Here is a 19,938-nt window from a genome sequence, read left to right on the forward strand (position 1 = left end):
GGAAATTGATAAATCCAAGTGTTTTTTGTTTTGATGATTGTCAAACTGATTCAGATCCAGATAGAGACTTGGTCTGCTCTCTGTGTACCATGCACCTTTAGCAGAGACAGCTGTAAAGCCTAGCCACTCACTGCACACAAATACAACAGTGAGGTGGCCCATGCTATAGGTAAAAGTATTTAATGAGTGGTCTTTATCCATCCTACATGCTTCTCACTATATATACAACATGTTGCAACATATTGTGTATCACTTGGAAAACCTAAAAATCACCCAAACGGTGCAGCCGTCGCAAGACTCTCCAAGTGTTCAACAAATCCAATCATAAACTGAAGGACCTGATTCCAACACTGAATATGCTTTAGTCTCCTAGTTTGTTTTAAGCTTTGTTTCATGTGCTTTTACTTGTAAAGCTACTCTTCTCTTATAAGAAGCTATTGTAGGTATTTCAAATTCTTAGTAGTTATTAGGCAGTTTATCTTTCAATCTATTAAGTGGTACCCTTAGCTAGTGTTAGTCTAAGGCGTATTAGTTGGTTCCGGCTAAGAGGTAGTCGACCTTATTTTCCTTGACTAGAGTTAGTCAAGTAGAGGTATTTGCAATCGGAGTATTGCAAAGGTTGAGGGACTATGGGAGTTAGTTCCTAGGTTGCTACTATTGTAAGGGTTGAGGGATTATGGGAGTTAGTTCCTAGCTTACAATAGGTTGTAATATGAAGTTGCTCGGTTAGTGAAGTGAAATCCTACTGGGGTAGATCGTGGTTTTTAATCCCTTGAGCAAGGAGTTTTTCACGCTAAAATCTCGCCTTCTGTACTTATTGCTTTGCGAAAGGGAACTGGTAAACAACCAGGTCCCTGCATATTGTGTTTGGTGGACGCATAGCCTACAACATGAGCGTAAAACAGGTCCGACAACAACTTTAAAACTTCGTTTTAAGGCCTTTTCACTTCATTCTTCATATCCCCAAGCCCTAGAATGACCATTCTCTCTTCTTCTCATCCTTATACATCAAGGTAAGTCCCTCCCATGTATTCCCAGGTGAATTTTAATGATTATACATGAATTCTAAGCTAAATCCTATGTTAACAACCTAGGATTTTCAAGAAAACCCATCTCAAGGTTCAAGATTCAAGATTCAAGATTTTGGAATTCTGCTTCAAAGATTCAAACTTTTCTCAAGTTTTGGGAGTAATTAAGGCATGTAGGGTTTCTATCTACGTGTGGGAATATCATTGTTCTTTTTACACCACGTTCTTCCATGATTATACGAAAGCTCATAAAAAACTAGGGTTCTAGACATGTTCATGATAATCCTAAGTACATGTACCATGATACACCATGTTTGTATTAATAATTCGTTATTGTGTTCTTGGTATTCCATTTTGGTTATTGAGAATCTGTCCATAATCCATGAAAACCCATACTTTGCATTCCATGGGTTCTTAAATGCACGATATGAACCATTATGCTTATTTTCATGAAAATCCTACATGTCTCCATGTTTTGATACAAGTATATTATGTGATTATATATTCATGTTAAATTATACTTACAATTCATGTCTACAAATTGTATTTAAGAAAACCATAGGCTCATATGCCACCTATTTTCATGTTCATGTTTTTTGGAGTTGCACAGATTATCGAGAAGGCTTAGATAGCCTGAAACTACGCTTGCCACTGTAGGATAAGGATAGCTCCGCCCAGTTAGGACGACTCCTTCATGTTTTATTGATTGAATCTTTTCATGTCATGTTTATGTCTCATACCCTTGGCAAGGTATGAGATTGCTCTGCTGGTCGAGCCAAGTATCAGACTCCACGTACCTACGTGGTGATTCATATTGTCGGTTATATTAATGCTCTCTTAACTAAAAATGATTTTACTCATGTTATATATATATATATATATATATATATACACACACACACACTCATGTCAAATGATACTCATGTTCACGTTCAGCTTACAGATACAGTTTCAATTCAGTTCTATTATTTCCATATGCCATGCTTATTTTATTCAGTTGCTTTACATATCAGTACAATTCAAATATACTGACGTCCCCTTTTATTTGCCTGGGGGCCTGCAGTTCACGATGCAGATTTACAGGATAATGGATCATCTCGTTAGGAAACTGCTCGTATCAACTTTTTGGTGAGCCCCAGCTCATTCAGGGTTTAGTCAGTATTTATATTTCATGTTAATTTTGCCGTTAAGGTATGTCGGGGGCCTTGTCCCGGTAAACAGTTTAGCAGTCAGACTCATGCAGAGGTTTCATATAGTTATGTCATGTCAGATGTTCAGAGTCGTATAACCAAAAGATTGGCTCAGCATTTATTATATTTTCAGATTATTTCCACATCATGTTTAAACAGTATTTTCATTAGTATTATGATAACTCATGTTATTCAGACTATCCATGTTTTAAAATTATATTCCGCATTCAGTTCATGCCCTATGTTAATTCAAAGAAGCCATGTGGTTCGCTCGGTCACAGTCAGGCACCGAGTGCCGTGTTACGCCTAAGCTATGGTTCGGGGCGTGACATGGCAGTAAATCAAAAACTTGATATGCGCCTAATGGATGTTGTCACAGCCTATTTATATGGCTCACTAGACAATGAAATTTTTATGAAAATTCCTGAAGGATTCAAATTGCCTGAAGCATACAAAGGCTCTCGAGAAACTTGTTCAATAAAGCTTCAGAAGTCCTTCTACGGATTGAAACAATCAGGGCGAATGTTGTACAATCATCTTAGCAAGTATTTGCAAAAGGAAAGGTATAAAAATGATCCTATTTGCCCTTGTGTTTTTGTAAGAAGGTCAGAAACTGAATTTGTTATAATAGCCGTCTATGTTGATGATTTGAATATCATTGGAACTCCTAGAGAACTTTCAAAGATAGTAGAATATTTGAAGAAAGAGTTTGAAATGAAAGATCTTGAGAAGACAAAATTTTATCTTGGCCTGCAGATTGAGCATTTAAAGAATGGAATATTTGTCCATCAGTCTACATACACTGAAAAGATATTAAAACGATTTCACATGGATACAGAACATCCATTGAGCACCCCGATGGTTGTAAGATCACTTGATATAAATAAAGATCCATTCCGGCCTCAAAAAGATGACGAAAAGCTCCTTGGAGATGAAACTCCGTATCTTAGTGCGATTGGGGCACTAATGTATCTTTCTAATAATACTCGACCTAATATAGCTTTTGCAGTAAGCTTATTAGCAAAGTTCATTTCCTCCCCAACAAAAAGACACTGGAATGGTGTTAAGCATATTTTCAGATACCTCAGAGGAACCATTGATATGAGATTATTTATTCTAATGAATCCAAATCCGAGATGATTGGTTATGCAGATGCCAGTTATTTGTCTGATGCACATAAAGCCTGGTCTTAAACAGGATATCTATTTACTTATAGGGATACAACTATATCATGGCATTCAACGAAACAAACTCTATGAGCTACATCTTCAAATCATGCTGAGATTGTAGCCATTCATGAAGCAAGCCAAGGGTGTGTATGGTTGAGATCAATGACTTAATATATTTTACAGTTATGTGGTCTTTTATTGCAACCGAAGATTCCAACAATATTGTATGAAGATAATGCTGCTTGCATAGCTCAATTATAGGGAGGATACATCAAAGGAGACAGAACAAAGCACATTTCACCAAAATTCTTTTTCAGACATGATCTTCAATAGAATGGTGAGATAGATGCTCAACAGATCCGGTCGAGCGATAATCTTATAGATATGTTCACTAAAGCATTACCAAAATCAACCTTTGAGAAGCTAAGATACAAGATTGGTATGCATCGTCTTCGAGATATAGTGAAGTTTCTATCAAAGGGAGAAAATACGCACTGTACTCTTTTTTCCTTAACCAAGATTTTGTCCCAATTGGGTTTTCCTGGTAAGGTTTTCAATGACGCAAAGACTCAATGTGTATTACAAGATGCGTGTACTCTTTTTCCTTCACTAAGGATTTTTTCCACTGGGTTTTTCCTAGTAAGGTTTTAATGAGGCACACTATCTCTCAAATAGACATCCAAGGGGAAGTGTTATGAATTCATTATATTCGTTAATTGAAGTGGATGTCATTTAGATATACATATCTTATTAATACTCTCATAAAGATGTAACATTCGGTGGTTTCATATCCTATAAAAGAGATGTTTCTCATCCTTTTATGAACACAGAAGAAATAAATAATTATGGTGTTCTCTCCCATATCTCTTGTCTATGTATCTTGTTTTATATTGTCTTATTTTCTTTCAATTTACAATATAAATTATCTTAAAAAATTTTATGTCAGAACTTACAGTTAAAATAAAAAAGTTTAACCCTGGAAATTCAAACTGTATAACATAAATTGGAACGAGGGATTATTTAGCCTATTTGGCCAAGCTTATTTTTTCACAAAAATGCTTATTTTCAAAAAGTGAGGTGTTTGGCCAAGCTTTTGAGAGAAAATAAGTTCTTTTGGGGAGTAGTAAAAGCTATTTTTTCTAGACTAGCTCTCGACACACGATAGGGTGTACTAACATGCTCCACCAGCTGACATGGCGAGGGGAAGACCTAGAAAAGATGCGCAGAAAGGAACCTCGACGATTTAACTTGCAAATTTCGTCCTAGGTGAGGAACGCAAACAAACTTTTGGAAAAGTTGGCTCGCCCGAGGGAGCTTATAGAGATGGACTGGTTACTCCAAAAGCTAGTACCAAGGATCTACCAGTCCAATCAATGGAGAAATTAAAGATAACTGAGGGCCAAATAGAACTGCGGTCTGTTTCAAATGGGAGCAAGGGGACTACGATGGTATAATCTCTAGAATCTAAGCAAAAATTCAATGGAACAATAACACAAACCCTAGCTGAACTACAGAAACAAAAGGCGCATGTGACACACACCTCTGAGTCCGGGGTTAAGACGACAGAACTAGGAAAAATTCTTGATTCTCAGGGCAAGAGTGTAACGACTTGATTGGTCGTTACAGTGCTAATGACTTTTTACCCCTGTTGACACTTCCCTAGGTCTTCGAGCGGGTTTTAGAGTGACTTTTATAGGTTTGAGCCTCAAAGTGGAATCCATTTGACTCAAAGTTGACTTTTGAGTAAACGGACCTTTTTCGAAATTTTGTCAATTCCTGGAGGTCCGAATAGTCATTTATCACTTGGTAGTATGTTTGGTTCGATTCCCAATGCAATTGGGAGCATTTTAAAACTTGGGTTAGGAACTTGGCTTTAGGCCATTGGGGGTTGACTTGGTCAAATAGATCTCCGTTGGGAAATTTGAGGCCACGAGTGAATTCATAGTGCGTTTTTATATGTGTGTGCATGTTTGTTTGGTATCTGTGGGGCCTCAGGTGATAGTCGAATTTCGAGATGAGATTGGTCAAAACTAGAATATTTTGGTTCTGGTGTAAGCGCTGCAGCGGTACCATAACCGCTGCAGCGGTCATGCTATAGCGCCTAGGGGACGGCTATAGCGGACTGGAGAGTATTGGTGACTAGCCGTTGTAGGGGGTCTCTTATCGCTATAGCGACATGTTGATTTTTAGTGAAGGCCACCATGGCGATCCAGCTATGCGCCACAGCGCGTGCGCTGTAGCGGCTCCTTGACCGCTGCAGCCGTAGTTGGGCAGAATTATTTCTCTTTTCTCAAGCTAAGTCCCTTAAACCCTATCACTTCTTCTCATCACTCTTCTAAGCACTCTTTGGGGGAGTAGAGCTATCGTGGACTGATTCTTCTTGGAGGTAAGATATATGACCCCAGCCTTCATCATTTGCCCTCTTAGATTCGTATTCCATGCTTAGAATCACTAGAATCTACATAGAGAATATGAGTCTTGTGTTATAATTCTTAAAATGGGTTTAGACTTCTAAAATAGAAATTGGTGGTGAAATTGACTAGAATAACCATAGAGTTTGATGAATTCCTTGTTGTTAAGCTTATTTCTTCCATTATTAATGGTTAATTTGAGGATTGGAGAATTAAGGTTCATACCCAAATTTGGGGGTTTTGCTTTAAATCCGAATTAGGCTTAATCTTGAGTTGTTTTAGCAAATGATTAGTGGGTTTTATCACCTAGAGCTTGAATTGCATGTTCCATTTTTTGATTTCTCGTTTTACCCTTGTGGGCCCGTTTTCCCAACTTCCTTGGGTTAGAATTTGACCTAGCTAGAAGCATAGCAATATAGGTGTCCTTATTCATGGTTTTAATACAGAATTCGATTATGATTAGACTTTGAGTACTTAGAGGCGTCACGGAAAGGCAAGGTCAAGGTGTGACGGTTCGAAGCTCTTGTTCGGATTTATAGGTTACGACTTATCTTTCGGTTAGACTTCGATTAGCGAATTATATGTATAGTTAGTGATTGTCGGAGAAAGCATGTAAACCTTCGGGTATGAAGTTGGGATGAAAGACTTAGGTTGGTATTGTTGTGATTTATGGCTTATTGCCTTATTGTGTTCCATTGTGTTGTTACTTATTGTGAGTTGTTGGCTCGCCGCCACATGATTGATTTTAGAGAGTTGATGCTTAGTGATTACTTGTGTGTCGGAAAGCATATATATCATGAATAAGGTTGTTGGAAAGGAAGTAAGGATTATGACATTGTTATTGTGAGTGAGATTTGTGTCCATGTGTGGCACTTTTGACGATATATTCTTGTTGGCATTGTTATCATGCATTCACTCATTCACGTATATATGTTGGGATCGGGTTGCGCGCCGCAACACTAACTGGGATCGGGTTGCACGTACCGCAACACTAACTGGGATCGGGTTGCACGTTCCGCAAACTGACTATTGGATCGGGCTGTGCATTCTGTAGCAGGTACATGGACTTAGTGGTCCCCCATGGGTCATGACTGTCGAGGCGACGAGATATTCCGCTCGAAGTGTGTGTGTATCATTGCATATGCATTGCATTCATCTCATTCTTATTATTGGTATTGTTTGGGACTTGTTGATTGATTCTTGGTGATACTTGTACTTGATGATGATTCTTGAGATGTGGATCGGGATTATAGCAACCTTGAGGTGATTGATTAGACTTGGTAGATTGGTACTGGATTCGATATTTAGATTGTGTGTAGTTCATTCTGATTGTGAGCATGCCTACTTTTTCAGTCTCTTTCTTATATATATGATCTTCTAACTGCTGTCGGCCTATGATACCTACTCAGTACGTGTTGTGTACTGATTCTACCTTGCTGTATTCTTTTTGAATACAGAGTTTTGTGGACCGGATCGACACGCGCCCGACCGAGTCTCGAGGCCTTCTGACGAGTATTCTAGGGTGAGCATTGGATAGATTCACTGCCCCAATGCCTCTTCTTAGTTACTTGTCTAATTTGATATTCTGAGACAATATTCCATTTTCAGACATGTATTCGTATTAAGACATATAGTATTTGTAGTAGTGGCTCTTGTACGGCCTTAGACAGACTCCTGGGATTGATGTATTATTTCTGCACTTATTCACTATCTTTATTATTATCTATGTGTGAGACTTATATTTGTTTGCCTTGATTAATTTTATTGTGGTTGAATGAATGATTTGGGAAAGGGTTCGCCTACCGAGGTGTAAATGGGTAGGTGCCCGCACGATACCTCTAGTTGGGGCGTGACAAAGAGCTCTGTGACCATCCCAGGGGTACAGAAAAAAATCGAATTACCACCAACTGAGAATGATGCACAAACCTGGGCAAATGTGGTAATAGGGGGAAAACTGGCCTCGAGAGGTATGAATCTCCATTTCATAGCACCAATCATTCAAGAAGGAGAGAAAATTGTGCAACTTGATCGGGAGGAAATTGATAGGGAGAACCGTAAAATGGGAAGCAGCTATGATTCTCTACCTGATTGGGGACTCACCATCTATTGGTTCCCTAGAGAGGTTCTTTAGATCCCAATGGAATTTCGCGAGTAAGCCTGAATTTTTTTACCACTAAGATGATTACTTTGTTATTCTCTTTAAGAAGGTCGAGGAGAGAGATGAGGTCATGTTATCTGGACCTCACACCATCAACAACAGACCAGCAACCATAAAGAAATGGACACTTGATTTCCAGGTGAATGATGAAGTCAACACTATTGTTCATTATAGGTAAAACTTCCTAAATTACTATTGAATTGTTGGAGTATGCAAATACTGAGTAAAATTGGGAGCATCCTAGGAAATACAGTGTATGCAGATGACTGTACCACTAATGTAGCTCAGATATCCTATGCTAGGATACTGGTGGAAATGGATATAACAAGACCTCTGCCGAAGGTTGTAAAGGTGCTTGATCCAAAGGGGAAGATGTTTGAGCAACAAGTTGTGTATGACTAGCTGCCAGAGTATTGTGGTAAATGTATAGAAATAGGACATAATTGTTTAAAAGTAACCACCCAAAGAGAACCGCCCCAACCGGCTATAGCAAGACCTCCTAAGATGGTGAAGAAATGGCAGGAGAATGGGAAGAACACTGGAGAGGGAACTAGTTCAGAGCAACAAGTCCAACAGGCTGCACCAACCATGAAGACTGTAATTGCTCCCACAAATATTATAGCTTATGTATCCATAACAAGAAACACAACTGCCCCAACACAGTGTCTTGATAAGTAGACTGTTGTAATAGGGAAATCTGCAGCCAAGCCAGCAAAAGGTGTAATGGGTGATGAGAACAATGTCAATACTAAAAATGGATATGATCCGTTGAGCAGTAAAAATATCACTATCTCAGGATTGACAAGTAAAGAAAGAGGCCAATTTAGTAAGGAGAACGAAGAAGGCGATAATAATTTCCACATACTGTCCCAATAATTGTCACTTGGAATGTTAGAGGGTTGAACTAAGCCCATAAGAAAAGGGAGTTAAAGGTGTTTCTAAAGGTGAATAAAATTGCTTTGATAGGTATTATGGAGCATAGAATGAATGATACGAAGGCATCCAAGGCACTCAAATTTGTTGTGCCAAGTTGGTCATGGTGCTCAAATATGAGTGCCACTAATAAAGGAAGAGTATAGGTTGTCTGGAATCCCAACCTTATTGACTTTAAGTTGATGGAATCAGGCTCTCAATATATACATTGTATGATTAGAATCTATAATCTATAACAGGTTTTTCACTTTACTGCTATATATGGGTTGCATACAATCTAAGATAGAAGGAGTTTATGGAGTAAGCTAAGAAGTTTGAATCAAATAACCCAAGGCTCTTGGTTGGCAATGGGTGATTATAATGCTGTATTGAATTTAGAAGATAGACAAAAAGGCACTCCATTCAAGGATGTGGAAACTAGGGATTTTCAAGATTGCCTTGATAATTGTGGATTAACAGATCTACACTATGTAGGAAGGTCTTATACATGGACTAATAACCATGTTTATAGCAGGATTGATAGGGCCATTGTCAATTCTACATGGATAACACAGATGACCTCAGAACCAGTGCTGATCATGGAGCCAAACTTTTCTGATCATTCTCCTTTATGGATCAGGTTCCAGCAGTTATCACAAAATAGAGGGAGACCTTTTAAATTCCTCAACTGCCTAGTGGAAAGCCCTCAGTTCATGCCTCTCGTTGCAGGCCGTTGGAAACATACTGACTCACATGTGAACTTGAGAACAACATGGAATAAGCTAAAGGTAGTGAAGTAGCATTTAAAGACCTTAACTACTACACAGTTCAGAGGAGTGGAGGAAAAACTAAACACTATTAGAAGTCAGCTGAAACAAGTTCAGGTCCAGATGGGGAATAGCATACCAGCACCACGGCTTATTGCAGATGAAAAAGAGCTGAAAATACAACTAGAGAAGTGGAGTAAAATTGAGGAAAGTGTATATAGGCAAAAATCAAGAATACAGTGGTTGAGGTTGGGCGATTCTAATACTGCCTATTTTTTTTGCCAATATGAAGAATAGACAGTCCTTGAACCACATAAGGAACCTCAGTAATGCTCAAGGTTGCATCTTACAAATTGATTCAGAAGTACAAAGTGAGATACTTGGGGTTCTATAAAACACTATTGGGATCAAACAATACTAGACTACCAGCAATTAATCCCAATATAATAAGAGAAGGACCTGTTTTGACAAAGAAGTAGCAACAAGCACTTATCAGACCAGTTACTAGATAGGAAGTTTATGAGGCTTTGAAAGATATAGATGATTTGAAGGCTCCGGGGTGTGATGGACTAAATGCTTATTTCTTCAAGCAAACTTGGTCCATAATAGGAGAGGAGATCACTGATGCGGTTCTCAATTTCTTTACTACCAGTCAAATGTATCACCAGTTAATTGCACTTAAGTCACTTTGATATCAAAGGTCAATCACCCTTCATCAGTGAAAGAATATAGACCCATCTCTTGTTGTACCACTCTCTACAAGATTATATCCAAAGTTCTTACCAAGAGATTACAGGTTGTCATGGATAGTTTGGTTGATAAAGGGCAATCAGCTTTTGTACTCGGTAGAGTGATCACAGACAATATAATACTTAGCTACGAGTTGGTTAAGGGATTCAGGAGAAAAGGGGTGTCACCAAGATGCATGCTCAAGCTTGACATGCAAAAAGCTTATGACTCTTTGAAATGGATATATCTTGAACAAATTCTATATGGACTAGCTTTTCCCGAGCAATTTGTAAGTTGGATAATGACATGTATCCAAAGTGTCACCTATTCGATCTTAATTAATGGATGTCCAACAGAACCATTTGCAGCTAGAAAAGGCCTTAGACAAGGAGATCCCCTGTCTCCGTTCCTATTTGTTTTGGCAATGGAGTATTTGACCAGAAGCTTGAAGAAATTTAAACATCTCCCGGACTTCAACTACCATCCAAGGTGTGAGAAGTTACATATTGTGCAGCTAGGTTTGCAGATGACCTATTGTTATTCAGTAGGGGTGACTTAGGTTCAGTCCAAATTCTATACGAATGCTTTCAACAATTCTCCCTAGCTTCTGGACTAATGGTGAACAAGAACAAAAGCTCTGTGTTCTTATGTAGAGTAGACGATATGGTGCAACAACAAATACTGGATCATTTGGGGTTTGAAAAGGGAGAACTACCAGTGAGGTATCTAGGAGTTCCTCGAAGTACCAAAAGAACAACTATTACACAATGTAATCCTCTTTGGGAGCAAATGGTAGGAAGGGTGACATCCTGGATAATTAAAAATTTATCATATGCTGGTAGATTACAGTTGATAAAAAGTGTGTTGTTTTCCATACAGACCTTTTGGGCACAAATCTTTGTGCTACCTAAGAAGATTATTAAGATGATTAAGGCTGTGTATAGTAAGTTCCTGTAGACTGGGCAAGTTGAGAATACAAAAAAGGCTCCTCTGGCATGGCACAAAATATGCACACCATAGACAGTAGGTGGCCTGAATCTAGTGGACATCGGGCTGTGGAACAAGGCCGTAATAAGCAGGCATCTATGGAATATTTGCCACAAAAAGGATGAATTGTGGATTTAATAGATCCACATTTATTATATAAAGCATAATCCAATATGGGAGGTCCATGCAAAGACTGCATCCTGGATCATCAAAAAGACACTGAAGGCAAGAGAGTACTTTAGTATAGCTGGCTGTTCATATCAAGTTGTTTTAGCTATGGACCAATACTCAATTAAGAAGATCTATCAGCAGCTCAGAGGAACTTTCGCTAAGGTTTCTTGGAGGAGGCTAGTGTGTAACAATCTTGGTCATCCAAAATGGATTTTCACTCTTAGGATGGTCGCTCACAACAAGTTGTACACAAGAGTTAGATTGGCAAAATGGGGAATGATAAATAACAAAGCATGTGGGTTGTGTGGAGCAGTGGATGAGGAGGTGGAACATTTATTTTTTCACTGCCCTTATTCCAGAACTATTTGGACTAAGTTGTTAAAGTGGCAAGGGTGCAACGATAAGCTCTGAAGTGGACTGAAGAACAAAATTGGGCAATACAACATGCAAATGGGAAGAATGCTAAAGCTCAAGTTTATAGAGTGATGTTGGCCTGTAGCAAATATTTCATCTGGCAGTAAAGAAACAATAGGATATTTCAAAATGGAAGAAACAATAGGATATTTCAAAATAAATAGAGACCTGCCGAGGTTATTTGCAAGCTCATAGTATGAGAAATGCATTGCAGGGGTGCTATATTTCCGAAGTTGGCTGGGGTGCTTAAAGATTTGAATAACTATCCGTAGGAGAAAGTAGGAAGAAGTAGATTGATCACATGCATAGGAGAGGAGTTAAGAAACTGGGAAGGAAATACTAGACTTTGGCAGAGTTGGGATCATGCCCAACTGTGGGGTTTTGTTATGATTGTACATATTTTCCCTTGGTAAATAAAATATCTTAATTACAAAAAAAAACTATTTTTTAGAAGCTAAAAAAATATCTTCTGCCTAAAAGCACTTTTGAGAAAAATACACTTTAGAAGCGCTTTTTATAAGCTTGGGTAAATATTAATTGCTGCTCAAAAATGCTTTTTAAATTAATTGACCAAAGATAACTTTTTTTGCCAAAATAACTTTTTTGAAAAACACTTTTTAAAATAAGCTGATTTTAGAAGCTTGATCAAATAGGCTAAATATTTGTGTGTCATTGTATAATTTTGGAAGAGTTTCAAAAATTAAAGAAAAACCATTTGAACTAAGGGTGTGTTCGGTATGGAGGAAACCATTGTTTGGAATATGTTTTCCAATTTTTTTATATTCATTTGGTCAAAAATTTTGAAAAACATTTTCCTTAGGAAAATAAGTTCCTTAAAAATGGGGAAAATGACTTCCCTAATCAAAGTAGAGAAAACAAGTCCACAAGTGACATTTCACCAACCACCCAACCCCCAACTACCAAACCCCAACCCATGCACCACCCACTCCCCAACCACCAAACCCCAACCACTCCTGCAACCTATGCACCACCCACCCCCATCCTGCAACCTACCCCGTACCCCCCATCGCCTCCACACACCCCCTCCCCCATTTTTTTTTTTAATTTTTCTTCTAGGGTTTCTATACCACCACATCCCTCCCCCCCCACCCCACCCCAATTTTTTCTTCTTTTTTTCTTAAAAAAAAAGTTTTAAAGTTTCTTTTTTTATTTTTCACCCCGAAGACCTCCCCCCTCCAGACACCCCACCACCCCCTCCAATTTTTTTTTTAAAGTTTTAAAAATATTTTCTACCACCCAAACGAATATGAAAAATAAGTAAAAAATTTACTTATTTTTCACTACCTAAATGAATATGAGAAAATAAATAGAAATTCACTTATTTTTCAAGACATTTTCCTCCATACCGAACACACCCTAAGGGTGTGTTCGGTATGGAGGAAAATGTTTTCCTGGAAAATGTTTTTCTAGAAAATAAGTGAATTTCCACTTATTTTCTCATGTTCGTTTGGGTAATGGAAAATAAGGGAATTTCTTACTTATTTTCTCATGTTCGTTTGGTTGATAGAAAATATTTTCCGAAAAATACTCATCCAAGCCTCACCAACTCCAACCCAACCCCATACCCCCACCCCACTCCCACCCACCCACCTATGCCCCCACCCCCTTCTAAAAAAAAATTTCTTTTGATTTTTATTTTTTTATTTTTGCACCCCCATCCCCAACCCTCACCAACTCCAACCCAACCCCATACCCCCCACTCCCACCCATCCCTACACCCCCCACCCCCTTCATTTTTTATTTTTTTTATTTTATTTTTGATTTTTGCACCCCACGCCCAACCACTCCCGTAACCCATACACCACCCCTCCGCCCGCACCCTATCCCCGCACGCAACCCCCACAACATTTTTTTTGAAGTTTTTAATTTTTTTCTGAATTTTCTACACGATCACGTCCCCCATCACCCCCTCCCCCCTTGCATGGAACCCATACCACACCAACACCCCCCTAACCCTAACATTTTTTTTTGAAGTTTTTTATTGTCTTTTACGGGTTTCTACACCCCCAGACACCCCCTACCCAAAAAAAAAATCTTTTCACCACCCACCCCCCCCCCCCCCCCCCCCCCCCCCCCCCCCCCAATATCCCATCACCACCTCCAAAAGTTTTAATTTTTAACCACGCAAACATTCAATTTTTATAATTGTCAACTTTTTTCAATTTTTTTGGAGGGGGGTTGTGTGCAAAAAATCAAAACAAATGTCAAAACTTTCTTTTTTTTTCAAAAAAAATATTTGGGGGGGGGGTAGGGCGTGGGGTGGGGGTTAGGCGGTGCAATAAACCAAAAATAATGTCAAAATCTTTTTTCCAAAAATATTAATTTTTTTGGGGAGGCGGGGGGAGGGGTAGGGTATGGGGTGGGGTGCAAAAAAAAGTCAAAACTTTTTATTTTTAAAATAAATGATTTTTTTTTGTGTGTGTGGAGGGGTAGGGTGCGGGGTGGAGTGGGGGTGCAAAAAACCAAAAATAATGTCAAAACTTTTTTTCAAAAACAATATTTTTTTGGGGTGGGGGTGCAAAAAAATATCAATTTTTTTTTCCAAAATTATTTTTTTTTGGGGTGGGGGGGGGGGGGGGGGGGGCGTCAGGTTGGGGGTGCAAAAAATAAAAAAAAAATGTCAAAACCTTTTTTCCAAAAATATTAATTTTTTTGGGGGGAGGTGAGGGGGCTAAGGGTGCGGGGGGAGGGGTAGGGATAGGGTGCGGGGTGGCGTGGGGGTGCAAAAAAAAGTCAAAACTTTTTTTTTGAAAAAAATTTATTTTTAGGTAGGGGGGTTGGGGTAGTGGGTGGGGGGTGGCATGGGTGAGGGGTTGGGAGTGGTTGGGGTTGGGTTGGGTGATTGGTAGAATGAACTTGTGAATTTATTTTTCCTACTTTTATTAGGAAAATTATTTTTTTTAATTTTAAAGAAAATAGTTTTTAAAATTTTTGACCAAAGAACCTGAGAAAATTAAAAAACATTTTTCCCATACCGAACACACCCTAAATCCGATCACATTCAACTGTCTCCATCTCTATACTAATAATAATACCCTAATAATATTCGAGAAAACGCTAAACCTTCTCTTTGCGGCTCTTCACTCTTCAAGGTACCCATCAATTTTATAACTCTTTAATCACACCAACACTTGTATCTTCAATCCTTTTTGCCAATATATTTGAGTATTTACTTAGGTTTTGTCCCTAAATTGTGTAATTTCTTGAGTTAGAATCTCTTGTTTGTTAATATTTCAGATTAGAAGAACGTCAATTTTTTTTTTCTGTATTTGTCTGTTCAATATTTGCCCGCATATTAAAAGATAATGCATTTTTTTGTTAAGTATTTGAGATAAATTGTTAAAGTGAAAGAAAGATTAAAGTGAAAGAAAGATGTTCCTATTCGATTATTGGTTTTGATTTTGAACCATAAATTTGAAAATAATTCCAAATTCCATCCAATTTTGAATGGGTTGGGGGTGTGATGTTAATTAGAAGACTAATATGGGTTTCACCTAGATCAACCCACCCAAATAGTTGGTTTCAACTTGGGCTACATTACGTGCAACAATAGACCCAGTGTAATCACATAAATGGGGTCTGAGAAGGGTAGGATATATGTAGACCTTAACCCGCTGCCTTTGTGGGGGTAGAGAGACTGTTTCCAATAGACCCTCAGCTCAAATTGAATTATGTGCTACTTAATTATTTCTGGTGCTCCTAGACTGTTACAGTTGATATCATTTCTATCCTAGACATTTTAGGTTCTTGTTAGGGTAAAAGATTGGTCTGATATAGCCCGCAAGGGTGGCTCAGTTGGTTGAGCATGGGACTTCCTTAGTAGAGGTCTCAGGTTCGAAACCCCCTGCCTACAACGAGCGGGATTTGCCCCTTAAGGTCGAGCTCGTCGCTGAGCTTGCCTAGTGCGGGTTGTCTCTCTGTGTGATTTATGTGGGCACTTACACGGGGAGCGGGGTTTACCCTGTGCGCACCCGAAGGATAGCGGTTGCGGTTCCCTTATCATAAAAAAAGAAGAAGATTGGTCTGATATATTCTCCTTTTTCCTTTTGCTCACTTGTAAATACGGTTTCAGTACAACTCATCTACTGTTTTGCTATTATATACTTACTGTTACCCTCTAAAAACAAAAAAAGAACAAAATAATTTTAAAATATTGAACTTGGAAATATTTTTTACTTTGTTGTTAATAAATAACCTTTTTTGCAACTCAATAATCTATTTAAGTTGCCCTTGCCTCTCCCTCCCTCCCCCACTACGCTAAAACAAAGTGGAAAAGAGAAAAAAAAAAAGCAAATTTATAAGTGTTCTGTGTTGGACAGGTCGGTTATGAGTGTGTGATCCACTCCTCATCCGTTTTGACAACATCACTTGAACCCAAACAAATTTGTGATAGGTTGAATCATCCATTTATACAACCCATTTTAAACCATCCATTTAAGAAACTCCCTTTCCTCGCCCCGTGATTAGAATATTTTGTGTTAATAAGGAGGACTTTATTAGCTACTTTACGGTCTAATAGATATTAGGTTCTACAATATTATTTTATTAGACAGGAGGGCATTCTTGTTTGAACTTTGCTGCACCTACTTTCAGCCCTTTTTCTATTTGCTCATGGTAGTTTTCAACTTTTGATCATATTATTCTGCACTCAATTATTCATTTTCTAGAAGCTACTTTATGCAAAACTCAGAGCTTTGTAACAAGACAAAGTGTCACAGCATTGATGAAAGCATACATAACATGATATGTATGTCCACACAGTAGCACATATTTGATAAGCGGATAGATTATATGCTTGTTAAATAGACCAAAGCATGATACTTTTGCCTTGTAGTCTCTACGTTTTCAAAGTTGGTCAATAGATCAGTAATTAGGAACCCTCATCATTGATGATTACTTGGAGCACTTTTTAATTTGTCTATTTGAGCCTGAATGTTTGTAGTGCATAGACAATGGCTCTCGTGATAAAACCTGTGTTAACAGGACCTGCTGTAACAACATTCTGTTAATTTTGCTTTGCTGTGTTCCGCCTTTGGTTCATTCTTGATTTTCCTCACCCCTTCTCTCCCCCTCTATCTTTCTCCCATGTCTTTCCTTTTCAGTAGGAAAAAGCTGTTTAAAAAATGGGGGAGGATGATGATTACCGCTGTTTCATTGGTAACTTGTCATGGTCAACATCAGATCGAGGGCTAAAATACGCATTTAGGAAGTTTGGCAATCTTCTTGACGCAAAGGTAAGGATTAGTTATTCTTTACAGGTTGTCTTACTGTCTATTTTTTTGGGCTTCTTCCGCCCACCACCTCCTCCTATGCACACACAACTTGTCCTTCTGTTGCGCAAACTGTTAGGTCGGTCCATTCTTTCCTTTTAAATTCCTCCTCAAGAGAAAGTGGTGTCTTTGATATTTTACTGGTACAATCTCCTTTCTCCATGCCTGTTCTTGCTGAAACAAACAGAAACTCTTTTTTAACCGCTTTGAGTTAGTTTCATTCTTATCATGAAAGCATTTTTTCAAGAGCTCCCGCACATTGTTTGTTGTAGCATGTTATGTACTATTTTTTTTTATTTACACCACACGTAGTGCTGTGCTCCCTTCTCATGCTTAAGGGTAAATAAAAAAGAAATGAGGTTTTCTCCCCGTGGAATAGCAGGAGGCTTTTTTTTTTTTTTTTAATTTAAAGAGAGCTAAGAAGCAAAATGAGCAGGAAAATATACGCTCAACCCCCTTATTAAATGTGAGTAACTACTTATTTAAGAAAAAAAAAATGTACGTATGAGTTGTAAGAGCCTGCTAGTCTATTTTTCCCGCTCAAAAAGTCTATATGAGTGAAACTCATAGTCTTTGTGATAAGACCTCTAGCTTTGCACTCGTTGAATATAAAACCTGTGTATCCCACATACAGTCTGGGAATTCTGGAAAAGCATCAATTACTTTTCTAGACTAGTGCGACCAAAATACTCAAACCTATAGGATCAGTCGTCGTTGCCAGAACTCCAGAGCATTGTTAGGGAAGAAATAATTTATTTTATTTTGGAAGATGCAATTTCAGCCACTGCATGAAACCACCGGTGCCACAAACATCTATCCGTGTGAGAATAAACACTGATATGCTACAGACATGTCGTGAGCACTTTACTGACCAATATTGCGGAATACGTTTTGGTGTCTGTGACATTAAGTCTATGGCAACACTTGAAGTGACGACCTCTTTGTCTCTTTCCTCTTTCCTTATCTTGTTTCCCACTTGCTCGTACTTTATCTGGATATAGATTTTAAACATGCCCCACGCCACTGCTGTCTAGACTCTTTTTCTGTTTGGTTCAGGTTGTAGTTGACAAGTTCTCTGGCCGATCTAAAGGATTTGGTTTTGTTACATTTGATGAAAAGAAAGCAATGGAAGAAGCCATTGAAGCGATGAATGGGATGGATTTGGATGGCCGTCCTATTACTGTGGACAAAGCCCAGCCTCAACAAAGTTCAGGTAGAGATTATGATAGTGATCGGCCCCGTGACCGAGATCGAGGTCGTGATCGCAGTAATCGTGAATATGGAGGTGGGCGGGGATCTGGTGGCGGAGAGTGCTTTAAGTGTGGCAAGCCTGGACACTTCGCTAGAGAATGCCCCAGTGAAGGAGGTCGGGGTGGTCGGTATGGCGGCAGAGATGATAGGTATGGTGGTGACGGCGGCAGAGATGATAGGTATGGTGGTAGCGGCGGCAGAGATGATAGGTATGGTGGTGGCGGCGGCGGCGGCGGCAAATATGATAGGTATGGTGGTGGCGGAGGTGGTGGTTCTAGAGGTAGTGGCCACTATGGACCTGATAGAAACGGAGATCGCTTTGGAAGCCGCAGCAGCAGGGATGATGGTGGACATGGGGGAGGTGAACGATATAGCCGTGATCGTTCAGGGCCATACGATCGTCGGGGTTCTGGCTCTCGCGCTGGTTAATGCATTAAGGTGCAGTAGGTATTTTGGTCTTTCTGATTTTCACCTTTTGATATTTATGGAATCATTTAATTGTGATAACTGAAGTTTTATCCGGTTGGTTGCAGCTGAAGAGCTAGGCCCAACCAAGCTGGGTGCGGATGGTTTGAAGTATGTCCGATGGCATCTTGTTTCCTTGACCTGTGGGCAGAAGTGGATCAATCTTTTGAACTCATGAAACCTGGCACTTTAATCTACTGTTCTATGTCCGTAAAATATCAATAGTATGGATTGATTGGGATCTTATGCGTGCTTAATTTGCGATTTTGAATGTGGTCTCACACTTTTGAATGCTACTATGGCTGCTGGTTATTTGCTTTGTTGGCTTGGCTAGTAGAATACTGTTGTTTGCTGCTGCAATCATAATGGTCTCTTGCGTTCGCAATTGCACCTCTGAAATTTTGTGGTGATAGATGGGTCTGATGAATTGCCAAAAATCTGTACTGGTGATAAAATTTCTGCGGTACATAAGCGTGTTCATGTCAAATTGGGAAGCGAGGGTGAATTAGAAGTGGTTTTCTTTTGTGTTCTCTTAGAATCTCTAAACAGTTAATGGGAGTTAAAACGGGTAATCTATTGCATTATTCCTCCATTTAGTCAGTTCCAATTTGCAGCTTTACAGTATTAATGATGTTAACCTTTTGACAGGCTGCCTGTGTTCAAATGGCCTTTTTTGGGTACATGATTTGGTCTCTTTGCTAGTTTGGTGCATTTAAACATAATTAATTTGAGAAAGCATTTTGGACAGCGACAATCCTTCTGCAAGTTATTACACCACTAATTGCTCTTGAGTTCGGCAAGGATTGCTGGAGGATGACTTAAGTTTCCTCTTAGATGGCAAGTTGTTAGATACTCTTGAGTTCAGCCACAGAGGTCCATTAAGTTTGTTCTGGTTCTGATGTTGCTCCGGGATGGAATGGTTTTTTGTTCTTTTTTCGTAGGGCGTGGCTCCCACATTTTTAAACCCCCGATGAAAATGTCTTTTTGTTTCAAGT

At 39.0% G+C, this 19,938-nt stretch overlaps 2 protein-coding genes across 7 annotated transcripts in view; one reads left to right on the plus strand and one right to left on the minus strand.

Moving 5' to 3' along the window:
* LOC132050083 (uncharacterized) overlaps positions 1–19,938 on the minus strand; it is a 61,712-nt gene that overhangs the window by 40,673 nt on the left and 1,101 nt on the right. The window lies entirely within an intron of this gene.
* Positions 14,940–19,414, plus strand: LOC132050082 (glycine-rich RNA-binding protein RZ1A-like). Of its 4 annotated transcripts, XM_059441135.1 has the most exons (4): positions 14,940–15,049; positions 17,060–17,191; positions 18,284–18,925; positions 19,012–19,414. In XM_059441135.1, the coding sequence occupies exons 2-3, from the start codon at positions 17,081–17,083 to the stop codon at positions 18,905–18,907; spliced, it is 735 nt and encodes a 244-aa protein (XP_059297118.1). In that variant the 5' UTR covers positions 14,940–15,049; positions 17,060–17,080; the 3' UTR covers positions 18,908–18,925; positions 19,012–19,414. The 4 variants fall into 4 exon arrangements, with proteins under 4 accessions (XP_059297118.1, XP_059297119.1, XP_059297116.1 ...); XM_059441136.1 differs by lacking the exon at positions 14,940–15,049 and having other exon boundaries at positions 15,946–17,191; positions 18,284–18,921; XM_059441133.1 differs by lacking the exon at positions 14,940–15,049 and having other exon boundaries at positions 15,947–17,191.

Source organism: Lycium ferocissimum, chromosome 3, assembly GCF_029784015.1.
Source record: "Lycium ferocissimum isolate CSIRO_LF1 chromosome 3, AGI_CSIRO_Lferr_CH_V1, whole genome shotgun sequence".
In the NCBI taxonomy this organism is placed as follows: domain Eukaryota; kingdom Viridiplantae; phylum Streptophyta; class Magnoliopsida; order Solanales; family Solanaceae; genus Lycium; species Lycium ferocissimum.

What these genes read in the sequence shown, in the direction of transcription:
- LOC132050082 (XM_059441135.1), top strand. Translation starts at nt 17,081, where the DNA reads ATGGGGGAGGATGATGATTACCGCTGTTTCATTGGTAACTTGTCATGG. An exon ending in GCAATCTTCTTGACGCAAAG is followed by an intron (nt 17,192 to 18,283) that starts GTAAGGATTAGT and finishes TGTTTGGTTCAG; the next exon opens with GTTGTAGTTGACAAGTTCTC.